At 38.3% G+C, this 20430-nt stretch overlaps 1 protein-coding gene across 5 annotated transcripts in view; it reads right to left on the bottom strand.

The window, feature by feature from the left end:
• DYM (dymeclin) overlaps positions 1-20430 on the bottom strand; it is a 401308-nt gene that overhangs the window by 191853 nt on the left and 189025 nt on the right. For all 5 annotated transcript variants that reach the window (XM_030810464.1, XM_030810466.1, XM_030810462.1 and 2 more), the window contains exons 11-13: positions 19837-19962; positions 13841-13954; positions 12473-12567 (exon numbers count right to left, since the gene is read on the bottom strand). In XM_030810464.1, coding sequence (XP_030666324.1) covers positions 12473-12567; positions 13841-13954; positions 19837-19962 — 335 coding nt within the window. The remainder of the gene's footprint in view (positions 1-12472; positions 12568-13840; positions 13955-19836; positions 19963-20430) is intronic.

The following is a 20430-nucleotide window of genomic DNA, read 5'->3' as shown; positions in this document are numbered from 1 at the left end:
GACAGAGCACAGGTGTAGGTTTAAATACCAATGTTGTCACTGTCCGTAGACAAGTTACTTCTCTGAGATTTAGTTTCTTCATTATAAAATATAAATAATACTCATATTATTGGATAACACAAATAACCGACTGCATAGGATCCAGTATGTGTGTGACAGATACCAGCTTCACAGAAGAAGAAAAAAACCCAAAAACAAGGTAGTCTATAAGCACACTGGTTCCTCCTTACCTATATAGCCAGTAGATTTTAACCATTTGTTTTAGCTCAATTCAAGTATCAGAATTTCATCATTCATTCAAATACCTACTGGGCCATCAAGAACAAGACATGGTGCTGTTAGCCCTCTAACAAGGAAGATCTTTTTCCTTTGATAATTACTGGGTAACTGTTGCGGGAAGTCAGGGACCCAGAACAGAGGGACCGGCTGAAGCCGTGGCAGAAGAACATAAACTGTGAAGATTTCATGGACATTTATTACTTCCCAAAATTAATACTGTTATAATTTCTTACGCCTGTCTCTACTGCAGTCTCTGAACATAAATTGTGAAGACTTCATGGACATTTATCACTTCCCCAATCGATACTTTTATAATTTCTTATACCTGTCTTACTTTAATCTCTTAATCCTGTCATCTTCGTAAGCTGAGGATGTATGTCACCTCAGGATTCTGTGATGATTGTGTTAACTGTACAAATTGTTTGTAAAACATGTGTATTTGAACAATGTGAAATCAGTGCACCCCGAAAAAGAACAGAATAACAGCGATTTTCAGGGAACAAGGAAAGATAACCATAAGGTCTGACTGCCTGTGGGGTCAGGCATAATAGAGCCATATTTTTCTTCTTGCAGAAAGTGAGTAGGAGAAATATTGCTGAATTCTTTTCCCAGCAAGGAACAACCCTGGGGAAGGAATGCATTCCTGGGGGTAGGTCTATAGATGGTCACTCTGGGAATGTCTGTCTTATGCCATTGAGATAAGGACTGAAATACGCCCTGGTCTCCTGCAGTACCCTCAGGCTTACTAGGATTGGGAAATTCCAGCCTGGTAAATTCTAGTCAGACTGGCTCTCTGCTCTCAAACCCTATTTCCTGTTAAGATGTTTATCAAGACAATGTGTGTACAGTGGGACACAGACCCTCATCAGTAATTCTAATTTTGCCTTTGCCTTGTGATCTTTTATTGCCCTTTGAAGCATGTGATCTTTGTGACTTACTCCCTGTTCGTACACCCCCTCCCCTTTTAGAATCCCTAATAAAAACTTGCTGGTTTTGTGGCTCAGGTGGGCATCACGGAACCTGCCGATATGTGATGTCAACCCCGGCGGCCCAGCTGTAAAATTCTTCTCTTTGTACTCTTTCTCTTTATTTCTCAGACCGGCCAACACTTAGGGAAAATAGAAAAGAAACTACATTGAAATATTGGGGGCTGGTTCCCCTGATAGGTGACTGCTATTCGGCAGATGCTACTCTAACCACTTTAAATGTATTAACTCATTTAGTCTTCACAGTGGCCCTAGGACAGTAGTCCCAGTTTGTAAAGGCGGAAACTGAAGGACATTGAACAAATGAACAAATTTTAAATGCTCGGGAAACTCACAATACTTGTGATAGGGAGTTATCTACCCACCTTTTAAAAGTTAGCTTTTCCAAACTATCCTTGTCTCTCCTAAGGAAGCATTCTCTCTTCCCTTGTTTGTCCTGTCTCTGTGACATCTGATTCAGTATGTACTTACACTGGACACATGAGCCACTTTAAATCTTTTTACCTTTGTTTATTCCCATTTCTGTTAACACAACACTGTTTCTTTGTCTTGGAAAAGGTACTTTTCTTAAAAGTCCATGAAACACATGCAATTCATCAAGAAGGAAAATGCTTTATTAAGTCACTCTATTTTTCTTATCTAGCCTTAGCATTTTATAACATATCAAATATCACAATTTTGTAAAAGACAGAGAGAAAGCGTGCCTCTTTTCTCTCTGTTCTGGGAAAAATACTAGGCTACGAACCTAGATGACTTGGTTTTTTGTCTGCTTCTGCAACAGTATTCACTTGGACTGGTCACATAGTAACTCGAGATTTTAATATTCCCATATGTAAAATGTGGAAATTTGCCTTAGATGACCTTTAAAGGTCCTTCTAAGTCTATAATTTTATGACTTGTAAGTAAGGCTTTAGAGGTGGAGTTAATGACACTGACATCTGAGTTGGAGGTTCATTATGACACATGTACAAAGCAAAGAGGAATGAAGCCATTCCATCCTTTGCTTCTTCTAAGATATTTAAATACAATGCATTGGCAACTGAGAGATAAAACCTAGAGCAGTATCAACTGGCTACCTTACTGAAACAGTGACAGGTTTTTCCAATGGCAACAGAAATTCATAACTAGGTAAGGAGTGTTGGGAGACAATTCCCCACTCTCTCATGTTTTGCACGTCTTAAAAGCAGAGGCATTAGCAGCCTTGTGCTCCGGGCTATCTCTGCATAGATGCTTGTAGAGTGAACAGACTTGGAAGACAGAGATAGTATCTCTCTCTAGAGCAGAGAGTAGTTTGCTATCAAATACATTAAAGATGTCTCCCTTCAAAGCAAAGGTTGGGCAGGTGTGCTTGAAGGCTATCATAAAAGACTGGGGATTCCCAAGCTCTGGGTTCCACTCCTGTATTGCAACCCCCTGCACTTACAGGTGTCACCTGGCCCCTTGTCATGTTGCCCTGTGGGTATGGGAACCACACAAGAAATGAATATTCTGGCTCCTACTACTGTTGAGAGTAATAATTTATGATAAAAAATATAATAAAAGGACAATAACAAACTCTCCTTTGTCCTTGACCCAGGAGTCTTGGGTGTCCTACCAGAATCTACAAAACGGTAGCAGGTAAATTTGTTAGCTTGAAAGTAGGTAAAAATCTTACAACCTTCATAAAAATAAACAGGAATGGAGGCTTAATAATTCATGGCTAAGAGGACAAAGTTGAACCACACCCAGTTACCTCTGTAACATGACGGTGACATTCAGTAAAGCTCTATGGAAGTTATTTTAAAGTTTAATTTGCTGTGTGGCAATTTTGTCCACAAAGGTCTTTACTTACAAGAAATAAGCAATCTGATAAACATATGACATGCTTCTTTAAAGCTGACATTTTGAATGTGCCAGCAGTCTAAACTGAAATTAGACCAATTATGAAGTTTTCATGTGTCCCATCAAGTCTGCCAAGATACCCTGTTGTACAATACTAGCAATTTTTTGAATAGGTAACAATTTTCTACGGGAAACCTATACATTTTCGAGAGGAGCTGTCTAAATGTTCTCAATGTAACTCCTTAAGAAAGAACTAAACTAAAAAAGCAAACCAAGCCAGATTTCCCTGAAAAAATTAGCTGCCTTCAAAGTACCACTGGCTGTAGGAAATACAGGAAGCCAGATTTTCAAGACAAACATTCCTCCTTCCTTTCCTGGCTACTGCTATGCCAAGATCAAACAAGGATCAGCAAAGACCAAAGGAATGAAGAAACTGGAACCTTTTTATTGCCTGGGCGTTGGGCAAGAGCAAGCTAATTCTATCTTTTAAAAAATGAAATCATATATATTTAAGAGAAGTATTTATACTGCAAGCCATTGCTCAGATCTCCTACCCATCTACAATAAAACAATTATTAAAAACTTCTATCTATGTTCAGTGAGATCTTCATTTTCTTTGTTAGAAAAACATTTGGGGAATATAGGCAATTCAAAAATCCATCGGGCAGGGAATCAGAATCTAGCAATATTAGCAGAGACCAATAAATTCTTTTGTAGAGATGTTATCCAGATTTATTTTTAGATTCAAAATATCTCAAAAATGTTATAATACTATAACAGAGAAAATAGAGATGCAAGACTTTACAAGCCATCATTAACACACCACTCAAATGAAGTAGGTATGATATCTCATTCAAGAGATGAAAAATAAGTTAAATAACTTAGCAAGGTTTTGGAAACAGAACCGAACTATTCATTACAACTGTTACTATCAGATAATTCCTTCCCTAAAGAAATAATTTCCTGACTACAGTGCTAACAATAATATGAGGTTGAAATAAAATCAAAGTTTAAAAAAAATAAAACCAACTATAACACTTAATTTCTAGATACAACAAACGGCATTCGTCTGCAATAAAAACATAAGATATCTCAAATTAAAGAGGACTTCAGCAGTGGTAGGCATTCGTAAGTATTTATTAAATTAAAAATAAAATTTAATATCAAGGATTAGATATAAAAAATACTATTGTCTCAAGCTAAAAGACACACAGTTCTTATCGCTCTTTTCCAGGATAATTTCCAAATACCATGTATTGTAATACCTGAACACATCCATACCTGTCTCAAACATGTCAGTTCTAAAAAAGTGGAAAAGACCTTCCTGTCTTTGCTACTATAACTTTAGGTACTTAGATAGATTGGGAGGCAGGCGGAATCAGGGCTGGGGGAAAGCAAATTAAATGACCACCAAGGGCACGACTACCTTAGACTATAGAGAATTGTCTGTTCCAGATCAATCTCAGGAGTTTGGATCCATGGTACCATGGTGAGTGAGTCACTCTCAGAAGGAGTATTCTGCCATTCTTGGAGGAGCCAGGCTTTTGATCTGGACAAACCTGGGACAGCCACTTACCAGCTGTGAAGAGTAAATACCCTCGACTGTCTAAACCTCCAGACTTCAACTAGCCTTAAATGTAACACAAGAGAGATAAGTTGTGAGACACTGAGGATGGCAGGTATAAATTTATCATTAAATGGACTTTTTAAAAAATTAGGCAATATTTCTAAAATTATCATAATCATATGTTATTACATATTTGAATTGTGGGTGTGTGTGTGTAATATAAATTAATCCAAACAAACAGGTCAATTTGCTTATTAATATTCTCTTTTATGTTTGAGAAAAAAAACCATGAAACCTTAATTCAGTGGGAACAGAAGTGAGGAAGCCTGTTGGGGTAAGTTAATATTAAAGAATTATTTAAATGAAGGCTGGGGGCAAATTGTCTTTCTTTCTCTAATTCCATGAGCCTGAATGGTCTAAAAGATCTTATTTGCCTAAAATAGAGGAGCTGACCACATAGTTCAACAACTAACTTGTGTTTTGTAGTCTTCAAAAAATTGCTGGGTGATTAAAATATGTGTCATCATGTGTGCAGGGCAGGAAAAGGCAACTCACATAAAATGTCAGCTTGAGACTACTACATGAAGTTGCACAACCATACATTTAAAATCTGAACTGTATATACTCACTCCTGATGGCTGTGAGAAAAAGTGAAAGCGTAAGTCATGGATTTGAGAATTTTAAAATTCTTAAATTGCATGATTAAATTTTATCAGAAATAACTATATTGCTCTCATAAAATTGTTTTAATTAAAACCTAATCTATACTTTGTATTACTTTATTCTCAAGAGGTGTGAAAACCCAGAAAGCTTTCAACAGAGTCTGGCACTGTCTAAAGCATCTTATGGACACCAGATCATCAACTTCACTAGTTTCAAGCGGCAGCAGACATCTGCAAAATATAGCCAGATGCTAATCAACTTGTATGGAGTCTCAGAATAGTGGATGCCAGAACTAAGTTTAAATTCCAGATGCCAGCCCATCTTCTAAGAATCAGTCACTAAGTATTTATTAAAAGTCTATTGTGTGCCTAGAGAGAGCGATTCTCTGTAAAGTAATGCAAAGAAATATAAAATAAGTCTTTTATCTCCAGTAATTATTACTCTGCTTAAGCAACAGGACTTGCAACTCCAGGCCAGGCCAGTATGTCATAAGTACCTACACTGGACAGGTCAAGACTTGGAAGTTCTATCTTTCCCACACCTACTTCTGAAAGAAGCCAGGTAACCATAGCCAGATCTTCTAACATGTAACTTTCTCCTTTCCTGGGTCTTTCCTTCCTGCTCTAGCCCCAATAACTAGCCCCTAGGCCAGAAACTGACAGTGATCCATGGGCTGCTATGAAGAGATAAGAGGGCCAAATGGGTTCTGTTTGTAATCTGAAGAATGGGGAATATGAAACAACTATGTTAGCAGCAGCTTGGTCCAAATAAAAGGCCTAGGAGCTGAACTGGGGAGACCTCAGCAAGTTGAAGAAGCCACTGCAGGTTCAAGATAAAAGACACGGAATAAAGGGGTGGGAAGCTGGTTGAAAAAGAAAAACCTACAGAAAAAAAGAGGTGACACAAAGAACTGCCTCAACTTTTTTCTAGTTCCAGACCACATTTATCCAGATTCAGCGATATAGCTGTGAAAGAGCAAGGAACTGTAATGATTCAGTAAAGCAGAAGCAGTGGGTATATGCCAAATGGCAATTGAAGACGAAGGGCAAAGGGCAGGGCCCAGACTATGTCACTTTAAGAAAGGGTTCCTCAGCCTTGACATTACTGCCATTCTGCATTGGGTAATGCTTTCTTGTGGGGGCTGTAGTGTGCACTGTAGAATGTTGAGCAACATCTCTGGCCTCTACCCACTAGATGTCAGTAGCAACCTCTTTCCCACTTCTGGCAACAACAAAATCTCCACCTACTGTCAAATGTCCCCTGGGGGGCAAAATCATCCCAGTGAAGAGCACAGGTCAGATTTTTAACCTGATAGCAATAGGAAGCCATTTAATATTTTTTAAGCAAAAGAAGAAATGAGATTTGCTTTTCCAATGAATATAGCAGTGTGCAGGGGTGAGGAGGGAGGCAAAAAGACCCAGTCAGACTACTGGCATAGTATGGGTGAAGACCACACACATGTGAACCAAGACAGCAGCCAGGGAGAAAGAGAAGTGCATATACATGCAAATTACAATGGCAGAGTTAGGTACAACTTCAGGGTCCGGTAAGATAGAATTTGAGAGAAAGGGAGAAAAGTTAAAGAACTGCCTTTGCAATTTAGGTGACTGTGGTGAGGGCCATTACCTAGGATAGGGGATTTAAAAGGAAGAGCAGGTTTGAAGACGAGTTCAGTTTTAAACATAATGAACGTCTGAAGTAAGCATGAGATACCCAGGTAGCGAACCTAGTGGGGTTGGTGCTCAGCCAGCTAATGCTTACTCAGGGCAAATTATGTGTGAGGCCCTTTACAAATGTCAATGCACTTCATCCTCACCATAATCCTTTGAGATAGCAGCTACTGCCGCTCCCATCTTACAGATGGGAAATTGATGCATAGAGAAGGTAAACAACATCATCACCAAGATTCCATAGGTAGTAAAGTTCTGGAGCTGAGATCTCAAACCCCGGCAGTGTGGCTCCAGAGGCTTTGTGCTTATCCTCTACATTGTATTGTCTGCCAGCACAGTGAAGGAGAAAGATCTAGATTATGAATTTAGATTTGGGTGGTGTTTTAGTCAGTTCTCACGCTGCTATAAAGAACTGCCCGAGGCTTGCACAGTGGCTCACACCTGTAATCCCAGCACTTTGGGAGGCTAAGGTGGGCAGATCACTTGAGGCCAGGAGTTCAAGACCAGCTTTGCCAACATGGTGAAACCCCATCTCTAGTAAAAATACAAAAATTAGCCGGGCATGGTGGCACGCACCTACCTGTAATCCCAGCTACTTGGGAGGCTGAGGCAGGAGAGTTGCTTGAACCTGGGAGGTGGAGGTTGCAGTAAGCCAAGATTGCACCACTGCACCCCAGCCTGGCCAACAGAGTGAGACTTGTCTCAAAAAAAAAAAAAAAAAAAAAAAAAAAAATAGAACTGCCCGAGACTGGGTAATTTATAAAGTTAAGAGGTTTCATTGACTCACACCAGCACAGCTGGGGAGGCCCCGGGAAACTTACATCATGGTGGAAGGTGAAGGAGAAGCACAGCACCTTCTTCACAAAGTGGCAGGGAGAAGAGTGGCACAGCCAAGGGAGAAGAGCCCCTTATAAAACCATCAGATCTTGTGAGACTCACTGTCATGAGAACAGCATGGGGGAAACTGCCCCCCATGATTTAATTACTTCCACCTGTTCTCTCCCTTCACATGTGGGGATTATGAAGATTATAATTCAAGATGAGATTTTGGGTGGGGACACAAAGCCTAACCATTATCAGGTGATTTTCAGTATACAAATGACAGTAGATAAAGTCATAGACATATATGTGATCTCCCAGAGAAAATGTGAAAAGACAGAAGAAAACAAGACAGAATGAGATACTAGAGAAAACTACCTGTTAATCAAAGGGTGAAGGAGAAGCCAGAGGAAACAGCCAGTGAAGGGACATGAGAGACAATAAGGAACAGTCTTAAGGGCTGGAAGTAAATGTTATCTTTCTAACCTACAGCAATCCCTTGCATATAATCTACTCTTTATAAATGTCTTGAAATTGAATAACCTTATAATCCCAAATAAAGAACACAGCAAATATGCACACTTATGGAACATCTAAAAGACTTACAAAGTTGAGCAAAACTCAGATTAGATCTGTGATTCTCCTAGAACACCAAGAGTCTGTAGAAGGCACATGGTCATTAAGTATGAGCAACAGCCTAGGTACTGTAAGGAATCATTCCTTACATTTATGTCCAGCTAAGGAGGCTTTTCAAAGCTTTATCCACATCCTTTCATAGCAATGTAACATGTTATCTGTTTTGCATTTTGTTGAAGATCATGTGAAATACTGACTCTTCTAAGTTTTGCAACTGACAAATATAAAATTGTGTAGTCTCTTTCTAAAAGAGGATTTAGGAATCATGTATATGAAAACTGCTTACTTCTCACTTGAAGTGGTTACTAGAGCATCTGGTGAATTCTGAGTTGTACTGCTGTAATAGCCCTTCTGGGCATCTAAACAGTTTTTGTCATGCATCCCTTATCATACTTTACATTTCTATACCCTATACACAAATATTTAGTAGAAAATGAGTTCCCTCAAAGTACAAAAAAGCTGGCCCCCATTTCCATCTCAAGACAAATATTTCCTCAGGAAATACATAATGATTTCCAGGCCAAAACTCAAAGTGTTTTCTAAACTTTAATGTGGATACAAATCATCTGGAGATCTTGTTAAAAAGAAGACTCTGATCCAGTAGGTCAAAAGCCACACCTACACTCCGCACTTCCAACAAGCTCCCTCCTGCATGACACGATGCTCTGCTCCGCACCAGCTACTCAAATGTGGTCCTTGAAAAAGAAAAGTGTTGGCAGCATGTGGGAGCTAGGTAGAACTACACTTCCCTCAGTGTGAAAAACAGACCATAATACTATCATCTGCTCAAACAGGTGACTCAAGAAATTTACCTTAAATTCTTTTCTTCAAAATTCACTTAAAAACTCATTCAATCACACTTTCTTTTTTGTTGTTATTAAGAAAAGACCTTCTTTTCTGTCCATTCCTTTTGATTATTCTAAACTGTGAGTCTAACCCTTAAGCCCCTCCACAGTAATAGCCCCAGCTGTTTCTTTCAGGCCTCTCACCTGTGATCCCCATAGAGGTCCACAGCATGCCAGTTCCATGAAACTGGTTATTTTCTACATATAAATCATGGTCTCTCACCACAGTCCCTCTCTTGTTTTGCTTTGGTTTGTTCTAGTTGATGATTGCTCTATCAAGCCAGTCTCTCTTATCTATCATGTCATCTTTCTGTAGCCACCCTACTTAATCTTTCAATGAGAAGCCTTCTCGCCATTCTTGAAACCAGCCATTCACCCCCTCCATAGCAATTTTTCTTTCACTGTAATATTAAGATATAATAATATATATTTCACACAACATTCTGCTGTATAAAAGATCCTTGTATCATATATATACACATAGATGGGTCCTGGTCTTATTCCTGCTACTGAATTGCAAGCTACTTGAAGTCACGAATCTTTATTATTTATTTTGATACATCTTGCATTGCTTAACATAGTTCCTTACTCATATTATGCTAACTAAAAATCTATTAAAATGAAGTAAAGCACTACTCATTATTGATGATAAACAATCTAAATGCTCTCGAATCACAAATCTAAACTATGTTTCTTATTTCTTCAAATATGATTGGTTTATTTTCTACTTTTGTCATCACAGATTAAAACTTGGGCACAGTGTTTTAATATGCATTTTTCCCAACTAGAAAACATTTGCATCTCAAAAATATTTAATCGTGCTAAATGTATTTTATCAGAACTTAAATTATCAACCAGCTAATTTGGCATTTTCATATCAAATAAGCTAAATGTTCATTTATCATTTGAGAAAAGTTAATTGTGTAATGAAATCTTCATGAAACCATTATAAAACTGCACATAAACAGAAAAACAGCCTACAAAGCAGCACAGAAATCATTAGCTCTGTTATAGTGAAATAAAGCATGGTGACAAAGGTCAAATCCTGGAAACTAAAGGCTCTTCAGAATACCTGAAAAACTCCAAGGTAGGAGGAGACTGCTATGTTTACTTTAAATCGTGAAGTTCACATTAGTCCAATGTCAGTCAACTAGATGATCTCTCAAGTACAAACCCAAAAAACAATCTAATGGAATGTATTAAGACTAGACATAAATTAAATAGTGAGTCAATGCAAAATATCCTGCACTAAATTCTGAAGATAAACAGACAACTTAATTTTGAGTAAGTTAAAAATGAGCCCAGGTCAATCAATGGCTAACCAATGAAGAGAATGTGAGATCAGCACTTAAAAGTGATACAGAGTTGTTATCACCACCAATGACTGCTAAACAAAACTGAATGGTCAAAACCACATGCCCAAACTGAGGCAGGAGGATCCCTTGAGCCCAGGAGTTTGAGCTTTCAGTGAGCTGTGGTTGCTCCACTGCACTCCAGCCTGGTTGACAGAGTGAAACCCTGTCTCTTAAAAAAAAACATAAGAAAAGCCCAGGCACAGTGGCTCATGCCTGTAATCCCAGCACTTTGGGAGGTAAGGTGGGCAGATCACGAGGTTAGGAGTTTGAGACCAACCTGACCAACATGGTGAAACCCTGTCTCTATTAAAAATACAAAAATTAGCCAGGCGTGGTGGCGCGTGCCTGTAATCCCAGTTACTCAGGAGGCTGAGGCGGGAGAATCACTTGAACCTGGGAGGCAGAGGTTGCAGCGAGCTGAGATCATGCCACTGCACTCCAGCCTGGGTGACAGAGTGAGACTCTGTCTCAAAAAAAAAGAAAAAAGAAAAAAAAGAAGAAGAAAAACCCTGCATTGCCCCAAAAGTAAGAATTAAAGGAAACAATATGACTTCACTGGGGTTCTATTTGAGAGCTACTTGGACAATACTGAACATCCTACAGGAAGTCAAAAAAGTACCCCCATATGTTAAAAAGCCCTGCAATGATATTCACTTATGACTGGTTAGTTAGCTTTCCTATCCTTCAAAGTCATGTCTTTACAGGGTGAAACCCCATCTCTACTAAAAATACAAAAAAAAATTAGCCGGGTGTGGTGGCGGGCAGCCATAGTCCCAGCTACTCGGGAGGCTGAGGCAGAAGAATGACGTGAACCCAGGAGGTGGAGCTTGCAGTGGGCCAAGATCGCACCACTGCACTCTACCCTGGGTGACAGAGCGGGACTCCATCTCAAAAAAAAAAAAAAAAAAAAAAAAAAAAAAAAAAAAGTCATGTCTTTGGCAATGGATGGGGAAGAGACAAGGGTTTCTGGCAGACAGAATAATGACTCCCTCAAAAATGTCCATGTCCTAATCTCCTGGACTTATGAATGTTACCTTACATGGCAAAAGGGACCTTGTGATTACGATTCTGACTTTGAGATGGGAAGATAATCCTGGATCAGGAAGGGTCCAGGAAATCACAAGAGTCCTCAACGTGGAAGAGGGAACCACAAGAGGAGGTCAGAGTGATGAGGTATGATAAGGACTCAACGACCTACTGTTGCTGGCTTTGATAACAGAGGAAGGGGCCATGAGCCAAGGAATGCAGGCAGCCTCCAACAGCTAGAAGAGGCATGGAAACAGATTCTCCTTTACAGCCTCCAGACAGAAATGCAGCTCTGTTTCAATTTTAGCCTAGTGAGACCCACAATGGACTTCTAAACTAGAGAATTTTAAAATGACCAATTTGTGCTTTCAGCCACTAATTTTTAGTAATTTGTTATGGCAACAATAGGAAACTAATACACGGTGAACTGCTATAAAAATTCTCTAAAACGCACACAGATAAATCCTTAAAAGTGTAGTGTGATGCTCTATAAAATGTGCATCAAATACATTCATATTTAATTTGCATTACTAAGAAATATACCTGCTCCTCTAAAAAACTAACATTACACTTAAAATTATATTTTATAAAAAGATTGAACGTAAATACAATTAACTTTGATCAAAAAGTTAGGTTAGAAAACAAAACAGAACAAGATATTTTCAACCAAACAAGAAGGTGATAAAAATTAAGTAGGAAAATTTGATAGTCCTCACAGGTAACATTTAAAAAGGAACCACCATAGTATCCATCTTAATAGCTCAGCCAGAGGCAAATCAGTATTTCTTTTAAAGTTCATATTTACCTGATGATCCTCTGGGCAGCATACTGATGGAGAGAACGAAACTGTGCCGACATATTTGCTAAAGCTGCCAAACAATTTGTGTGAAGGTACTTGTCCTGTGAGGAAACAGCAAGTGTAAAACATACAATCAAGTCTTTTCTATATTTTAACCAAGGTTAACTATTAATAGAAGCAAATGTAAACTCAGTTGTCACAGATTTTAGAAAGTTCAGATCCACTATCTCTTTTTTCTAATTCCTAAATCCATAAAGCACTGAAAATTCAAAGTTTTTTCCACAACACAAAAAATGATGATGTTCCTGATGGTCTTCATTATTCCTTCCATGGTGAATATTGAAATATTTTGCTACAGAAATATGTTTAATTACAGCATGCTACTTAAGGCCCTAATGGTTACACATAGTAGAGAACATAAACTATAATTATCTTTCTAAAATCCAAAAACTTCTGCTTTCTAAAACATAGCTGGCTCCTAGGGTTTCAGATAAAAAACATGAATGTGTATCTGCAATAGCCCCACAGAGGAAAATAACTGAAAATGGGCTAGGAGTAGGGGCTCACGCTTGTAATCCCAACACTTTGGGAGGCCAAAGTGGGAGGATCACTTCAGGGCAGGAGTTCAAAACCAATTCAACACCAGCCTGGGCAACACATAGACTTTGGCTATTTAAAAAAAAAAAAAAATTAGTCAGGTGTGGTGGCACATGCCTCTGGTCCTAGCTCCTCAGGAGGCTGAGGCAAGAGGATCACTGAAGCCCAGGGGTTGGAGGTTACAGTGAGCTATGATTGTGCCACTGCACTCCAGTGCAGCCTAGGCTGAAGTGCAGTGGCACAATCATAGCTCAAAAAAAAAAAATGCCATTTCTCTTAGCTATGAATTCTGTACACTGCTTCTCTTTAACAATATATTTCTATTAACCAGAACTGAAATTTGCTCCCAGGTACTGTGAAGAGAATCCAGCAGAAATTTTTCTTTTACTCTTTAAAATACTCTCTATTCTACTTTTCTTTTTCATTTTAATTCATATTTTCTTGTGCTCATATCCTCTTGTACTTTGTTATCTGCTGCTATTAAAAAAAGGCAAATCAGTGTTACTGGCCAAATAAAGACATAACAATAGCTTTTATCTAAATGTTTTGCATTGCTTGTTTTCTATTTCATGTAAAATATCTCCAATCATACAATCCATTAAATATTAAGACCTTATGTTACATTAGGATCATGTAATATAGTGACTATACAGTGACCTGTATTTTCTACCATATGTCACGAGAATTTTAGCATCCTAAAAATTGGGATTGCTTTAAACTATCGTCTTAACTGTACCTGTATGCAAAAAAAAATAGAATAGCAGCTGGAATACTTACTCTTGTCCTAGTCATGTTGTATTGAATGGTTCTTATTACCACCAGGATCAGGAGACTCCCCAGGGAGATTTCAGTTAAAACTCGTTCTGAATACCAAGTAATATTTTTTAGTATCTGTAATGGGGAAGAAAAGTTTAAGTAAAAAATGATTGCTTTACAGACAAAAGAACTATTCCATGTCCACAATTTTTGATAAACGATGACTTTGCTCTGAAGGTGAGTTAAGCAGCAGAGAGAGAGGCCACGAATGCAAATGAGTCCAGATCTTCAAGGAGATGCTCCAGTGCTCTGCCACGGCTATGGAGAGTAGGCAGCTCTGGCGCACACCTCCGGGCCTAAGTAAGCAAGAACTGTTTTCTAAGTTAGGACATTTCCATTGTAGATTTGTAACCTAGGGATCATAGAGAGAGAGACACACACACACACACACACACACACACACACACACACACACAGAGAGAGAGAGAGAGAGAGAGAGAGAGAGAGAGAGGCAGGCAGGCAGGCAGATAGGTGCGAATACTGGGCAGCACAGCAGCCAAATCTGGGCTGCCCCAAAGAAAGAGGTAAAATGGGGGAAAAAACAAAAAAAGCAAACCAACAGGCTCAGCCAAGCACTAGAACTCCCTAATGTTCTCTTCCGTTAAGGTTACTCCTGCATCCTTTCTCCGTGACTTAAGGAGAGTCACTGTGCCATATTATTCTCTACCTATGCATGAAAAAGGAAGAGACTGCTGGGCTGATTCTTGCCCTCTCCCTTAAGAAGAGGCACACATCCACAGAGTACAGCAGACTCCCCACCACTCACAAATGCAGAGGGGGGAACCCACCACCTTGCAAAACAAGTTAGTTAGACTTGTGTTTATAACTACAGATGAACAACAAAACCACCAAGTGAAGACATTCAGCCTAAGAGAGTGATATGCTGAACCTAATCAAGACTCTCTTCTAATTACCAGTGCACATGAAATACAGAGGACAGAACACGTTAAATACCATGATGATACATAGTCAGCTAAAGACAAATGCAGGGAATCCTACTAAACAGATAACCCAGTTTCTTCAACAAATAAGGGGTAAAATAAGCTGGGATAGGGAGAGAGTGCTATAGATTTGTGAGTCTTAAGAACTAAATGCAGTAGACGTTGGAATCTGATTCAAACAAATCAACTCTAGAAGATATTTTAAAGATAATTAGAAATAATTGTTAGGAAGAATTTAAACAATATTGTTGATTTTACTGAATGTACTAATGGTATGATACATTTTTTAAAGTCCATACTTACTGAAAGAACATACTAAAATGTTTACACACAAAATTATATGGAAGATTTGCTTTAAAAAATAGAAATCAAAACGTAAAAGGTGCTGAGGGTAAAGTGGGTAGATGAAATAAGAACAGCAGAATGTTAATAATGACTACAAGAAGATCCATGCTACTATTTTCTCCAATTATGTTTAAGTTTCATAGTGTTCATAATAAAAACTTTATAAAGTAAATAAATAAATAATAAACTGTGAAACTGAACAGGCAGAGCAAACAGACCTCTAATTAAACAGAGAGGATTTAGGAAGCTGGAATTTTTTTAAAACAATTCTGATTAGTATATCTAGTGAGATCTGACAGAATATTGCATCCATAAAATAAGAAGAGACTGCTATGAAAAGGGAAAATCACAGAACAAAAGCAAAGTTGCTTAAGATTATAAAAGTATCATGGCAGCTGGGCACAGTGGCTGATGTCTGTAATCCCAGCACTTTGGGAGGCCAAGGTCAGGAGTTCGAGACCAGCCTGGCCCAATGATGACTCTCTAAGAATACAAAAAATTAGCCGGGTGTAGTAGTGTACGCCTATAGTCCCAGCTACTCTGGAGGCAGAGGCATGAGAATCGCTTGAACCCAGGAGGCAGAGGTTGTAGTGAACCGAGATGTTGCCACTGCACTCCAGCCTGGGCGTAGCAGAGTGAGCACTATGGAAAATTAAATTTGTGATGTGAAGGACCAAACTGAGAAGTTCTCCACAGAAACTATAAGAGAAAAGTACAGATGTCATAGCCACTTAAAAATTCCAGAAGAAATAAACTAGAAGAAAAACAGAACAATTAGTAATATGAGAAAATTTCTTGAAGAGGAAAAGAAAAACATTCAACATTCCAAGAAAAAATCATGAAAAACAATCAAAACATTCTCGCAAGATTAATGAATTTGCAGTATATGAGAAAGTTCCATTGGCTTCCAGAGAGAAGAACATGCTATCACCAACAGAAAGAGAAGCAGACTAATGTTAGAGTTCCCATCTTGAACACTACACACCTGAAGGACAGCAGAACAATGTCTCAAGATTTTTGAGGGAAGACATTATGATTCTAGAATTCTACATCTTGAGAAACTACCACGTAAGTATGTTGCAAAATAAACTCAGCATGAACCACCCATGTACCATTTCCGGGAGAAAAAACAAAACAAAACACCACAACACATGTATTTAGCTGCCCCTCCTCAACACAGTAACAGCAGGACAAATCCAGGAGAATTAAAGAGAAGGAGATTATGGAATACAAACAACAACAAACACAACAGTCATCCATGAAATCAGGAAAACAGAATTAAATCTAAATAATATGGTTGTACCTTAGTTTTTCTAAAAGAGGATTAAAATAGTTCATTCTCTAGCAAGTCTAACAACAACAACAAAATTCCAAACAGTATTAGGAATGAGAAGGGAGTACAGAAATAGATAAAAAGAATAAAAACACAAAGGAATACCACACTCAATTTCACGTCAATATGTTTGAAAGTACAAGTATATACAGGTGCCTTCCCTACACATATTTTCACTCGTTTAACTCTCTGGCCCCACATCACCCAGCATCCCCCATTACAAATAAGCCCACCCTGACTGCATTCTCCACTCAGAGGCTGGCATATAACAAATACTCACTACATGGTGGTTAAATATTATTTAGAATTGAAAAGTAAAAAATATAAAAGTTTGGCTCGGCACGGTGGCTCACACCTGTAATCCCAGCACTTTGGGAGGCCAAGGTGGATGGATCACCTGAGGTCAGGAGTTTGAGACCAGCCTGGCCAACATGGTGAAACCCTGTCTCTACTAAAAATTAGCCAGGCGAGGGGGCGTGCGCCTGTAATCCCAGCTACTTGGGAGGCTGAGGCAGGAGAATCACTTGAACTAGGGAGGCAGAGGTTGCAGTGACTGCACTCCAGCCTGGACGACAGAGCAAGACTCTCAAAAATAAATTCCATAAGTTATATATGATAGAGTATTATACAGTAACATTATATAATATCAACTCTTTTAAAAAAAATTAAATGTTTGGGAAAGTACAAAAAATAATTGACATCTATATGCCCACAATTCACATTACCAACTGTTAATATTTTTTAATATATATATCTCATTTTATTCCCCCATGGAGGAACAAACACTATCTTCAGTTTAGTATGTATTCTCTAGACCATTTCAATTACTTTATCTGCATATATACATACATGTACATACATATATATGTAAAAAAACAAAAACCAGCATTCCTTTGTGTGTTTTCCAGTACACATAAATAGTACCATACATAATGCATTAGAATGAATGGTTTCCTCCCAAATCTATGCCATTCAAAACTTATGAATGTGACCTTACATGGATAGAGGGTCTTTGAAAATTAGTCAAGATGAGACTGCATTAGATTAATGTAGACTCTAGGTCAGTATGACTGCTGGTGACTGTAAGATGAGGAAGACAGACACAGAGACAGATACCTCCTGAGAGAAGGATGTAATGACAGTAGCAGAGACTGGAGTGATGTAGGTAGATGGCAAGCCAAGGGACACCAAGTATTGCCTGCGACCACCAGAAGCTAGGATGACACAAGAAAGGTTCTTCCCCTAGAGCCTTCAGAGAGAGCATGGCCCCACTGACACCTTGACTTTGGACTTTCAGACTACAGAAGACAATAAATTTCTATTGTTAGGAGTCACCTAGCTGTGGTACTCAGACAACTCTGGAAGATACTACGTATCTTTCATTTATATCAGCAGTACTCAGTAACTGGTGGTCAGTTACAGTAGCTCTAAGAAACTAACACACATCTGGTTTGTTTGCATCTTACTTTTTTCACTCAGTATGTTTCTGTAACCCTCCTATATTGATACATATAAGAAGAATATTCACCAGGTATGCCTGTCTGATAGTACTAGTTCTTTTTTTTAAAATGGAATATTCAATACTAGTTAGTAAAGAGCTTTTGTTGCAAGCCACTCCCCCAGGTAATATACAGCAGAGAACAAAGGACTATGGTCCACATCCATTCTTACTGGCTGGTATTGGTGCCATCCATACTAGTTAAGTCATTTGAATGCCACCTCTATATCCAAGTCTACTTCATTCCTTGTAACCACTCTAGAGTAGTATATTAGCAGGCTACATTTAAAAAAAAAATCCATTCCTCTATTAATGGAAATTTAGGCTATTTACAGTTGTTTTCCTCTTTAAAACAATGTTACAATTCAGATCACTAACCTAAATCTCACTATATGAAAGTCAGAAAAAAAGAAAGAATTCCTTACTCTCCATATTCTTACTATCCAGACTTTTACCTAAGTTCAGGAATCACACAGCTTTTGAAAGCAAAAATACCTGCACGTGACTTTATAAGTACATCTGCGAGAATTTACTAGGAAGCAGAATTGCCAAATCATTGAATATCTTCTTTTTTTTTTTTTTCTGAGTTGGAGCCTTGCTCTTACCATCCAGGCTGCAGTGCAATGGCACGATCTCGGCTCACTGCAACCTCCACCTCCTGGGTTCAAGTAATTCTCCTGCCTCGGCCTCCTGAGTAGCTGGGATTACAGGCACCCACCACCACACTCGGCTAATTTTTGTATTTTTAGTAGAGATGGGGCTTCCCCATGTTGGCCAGGCTAGTCTCGAACTCCTGACCTCATGTGATCCGCCCACCTCAGCCTCCCCAAAGTGCTGGGATTACAGGCGTGAGCCACCATGCCTGGCTTGAATATCTTCTTTTAAAAATAAATGTATAAGCTGCTACAGAAATGGTAAAACATGTTCAAGAAAGGAAATGCAATTATCCTACAGTACACAGCTGAACTAAAAATAACATCAAAAATAATAATGTAAAAGCTGAGTTAACCAAAAATGGTAATAAGATGGAAAAAGGAAACAGTCTGTGTGCCGGCAAGCATGCTGGGAACCCAGAGGGAACACTTGTGGTATGCAGGAAGAACCAATGACTATCTTCCATCTTAGGGCGATAATAGTTAATGTCTACAACTGAAAAATCAAGAAATCACAATATAAGCATGTTACTTCAAAACATGGACAGGACTGAAAGCAATTGCCTTAGAGGAGTGGGAATCAGAAATAGGGTGAACATGGGTCTGTTATTTTTCATTAAAACCTCGCACTTCTATACAAGTTTTAAAACTACATATGTGTATTACTTTAATGCAAAAAATAAAATAAAAAAAATGCCAAAGAAGAACATAAAACCAGTTTGGGAATAAAACTCTCCAACAGGACCAAAATTTAAAAAGTTAAATTATGTTACGTTCTTTAAAAATATATATATAAAACAATGGATTTCTCAAACTTCTCCCATTTTGGTCCCTTTTTCTTCTCTAATTCTGTGTGCACGAAGCCAACCTGTTTGACAATTTCTGCCACAATGAAAAAGTGGAAATGAAATGCTGAAGAAAAATAAACCCAGTGGCAGCAAAAGCATTTGTATCAATTACCAAGGAACCATTTTGAGAGAGTTTTTAAAAGTGGTTAATAGTCATTCTGGGGAAAAAAAAAAAAAAAAAAAAAAGCACCGCTTCATAAATCTGAAGAAAGACATAACATTTCTAATGCAGGTTCTCACAGGAACATCTACCAGAAAGAAATGTAAAGACTAGTAAATCTTATGTAGGTACACGTCCGTTCTGTAATTCTAACTCTAATCCAAGTAATGGTAACTTACCACTTCATGAATGGATCTGTTGAAGCCATCATCTTCTGTAAGGATCAACAATATTATAAGGGCCATATACACATGGTGTGAATTCCTTTCTTCAACATGGTACAGAATCTCAAGAATTGGCAAAACCTAGAGAATAAAAATTATAATTGACTATTTCAATACTTCATTATAAATCCAAATGTTTTAAATCTTTACACTTTTATTTTGTATTCTTTGCTTTAATAGCATAGTTATATTTTTCATTAGAGAAAAAACCATATAAATCCACTTCTGACTGAATGTATTTTCCAAATGTATAGCTAAGATGCCAGTGGAGAAAATCACCACTAACTCTGTGAAGGTCTCTTAAGGTCTAACCAACATAAAGGTTGGATCTGCAAGGACCATTTAGGCTTGTCATTTGTTTTGAAGATTTTAAGAAGTCACATTGCCTTCTCCCAGCTTAACCAAAAAGTGGGAGTAGCGGGGAGAGCACAGCTACTCAGAAGTTAGCTTTTTAATTTATGTGCTTAGCACCACCTTTTTAAAGCTAGTAAGTAAAAAATATATTTCAAGAAATATATTTTAAATAAATACGTAATTAAACAGACTCTT

This window comes from Nomascus leucogenys, chromosome 4 (assembly GCF_006542625.1).
Source record: "Nomascus leucogenys isolate Asia chromosome 4, Asia_NLE_v1, whole genome shotgun sequence".
NCBI lineage: Eukaryota > Metazoa > Chordata > Mammalia > Primates > Hylobatidae > Nomascus > Nomascus leucogenys.
Note: the sequence above shows the minus strand (reverse complement) of the source record. Positions and strands in the feature narration are given on the sequence as shown.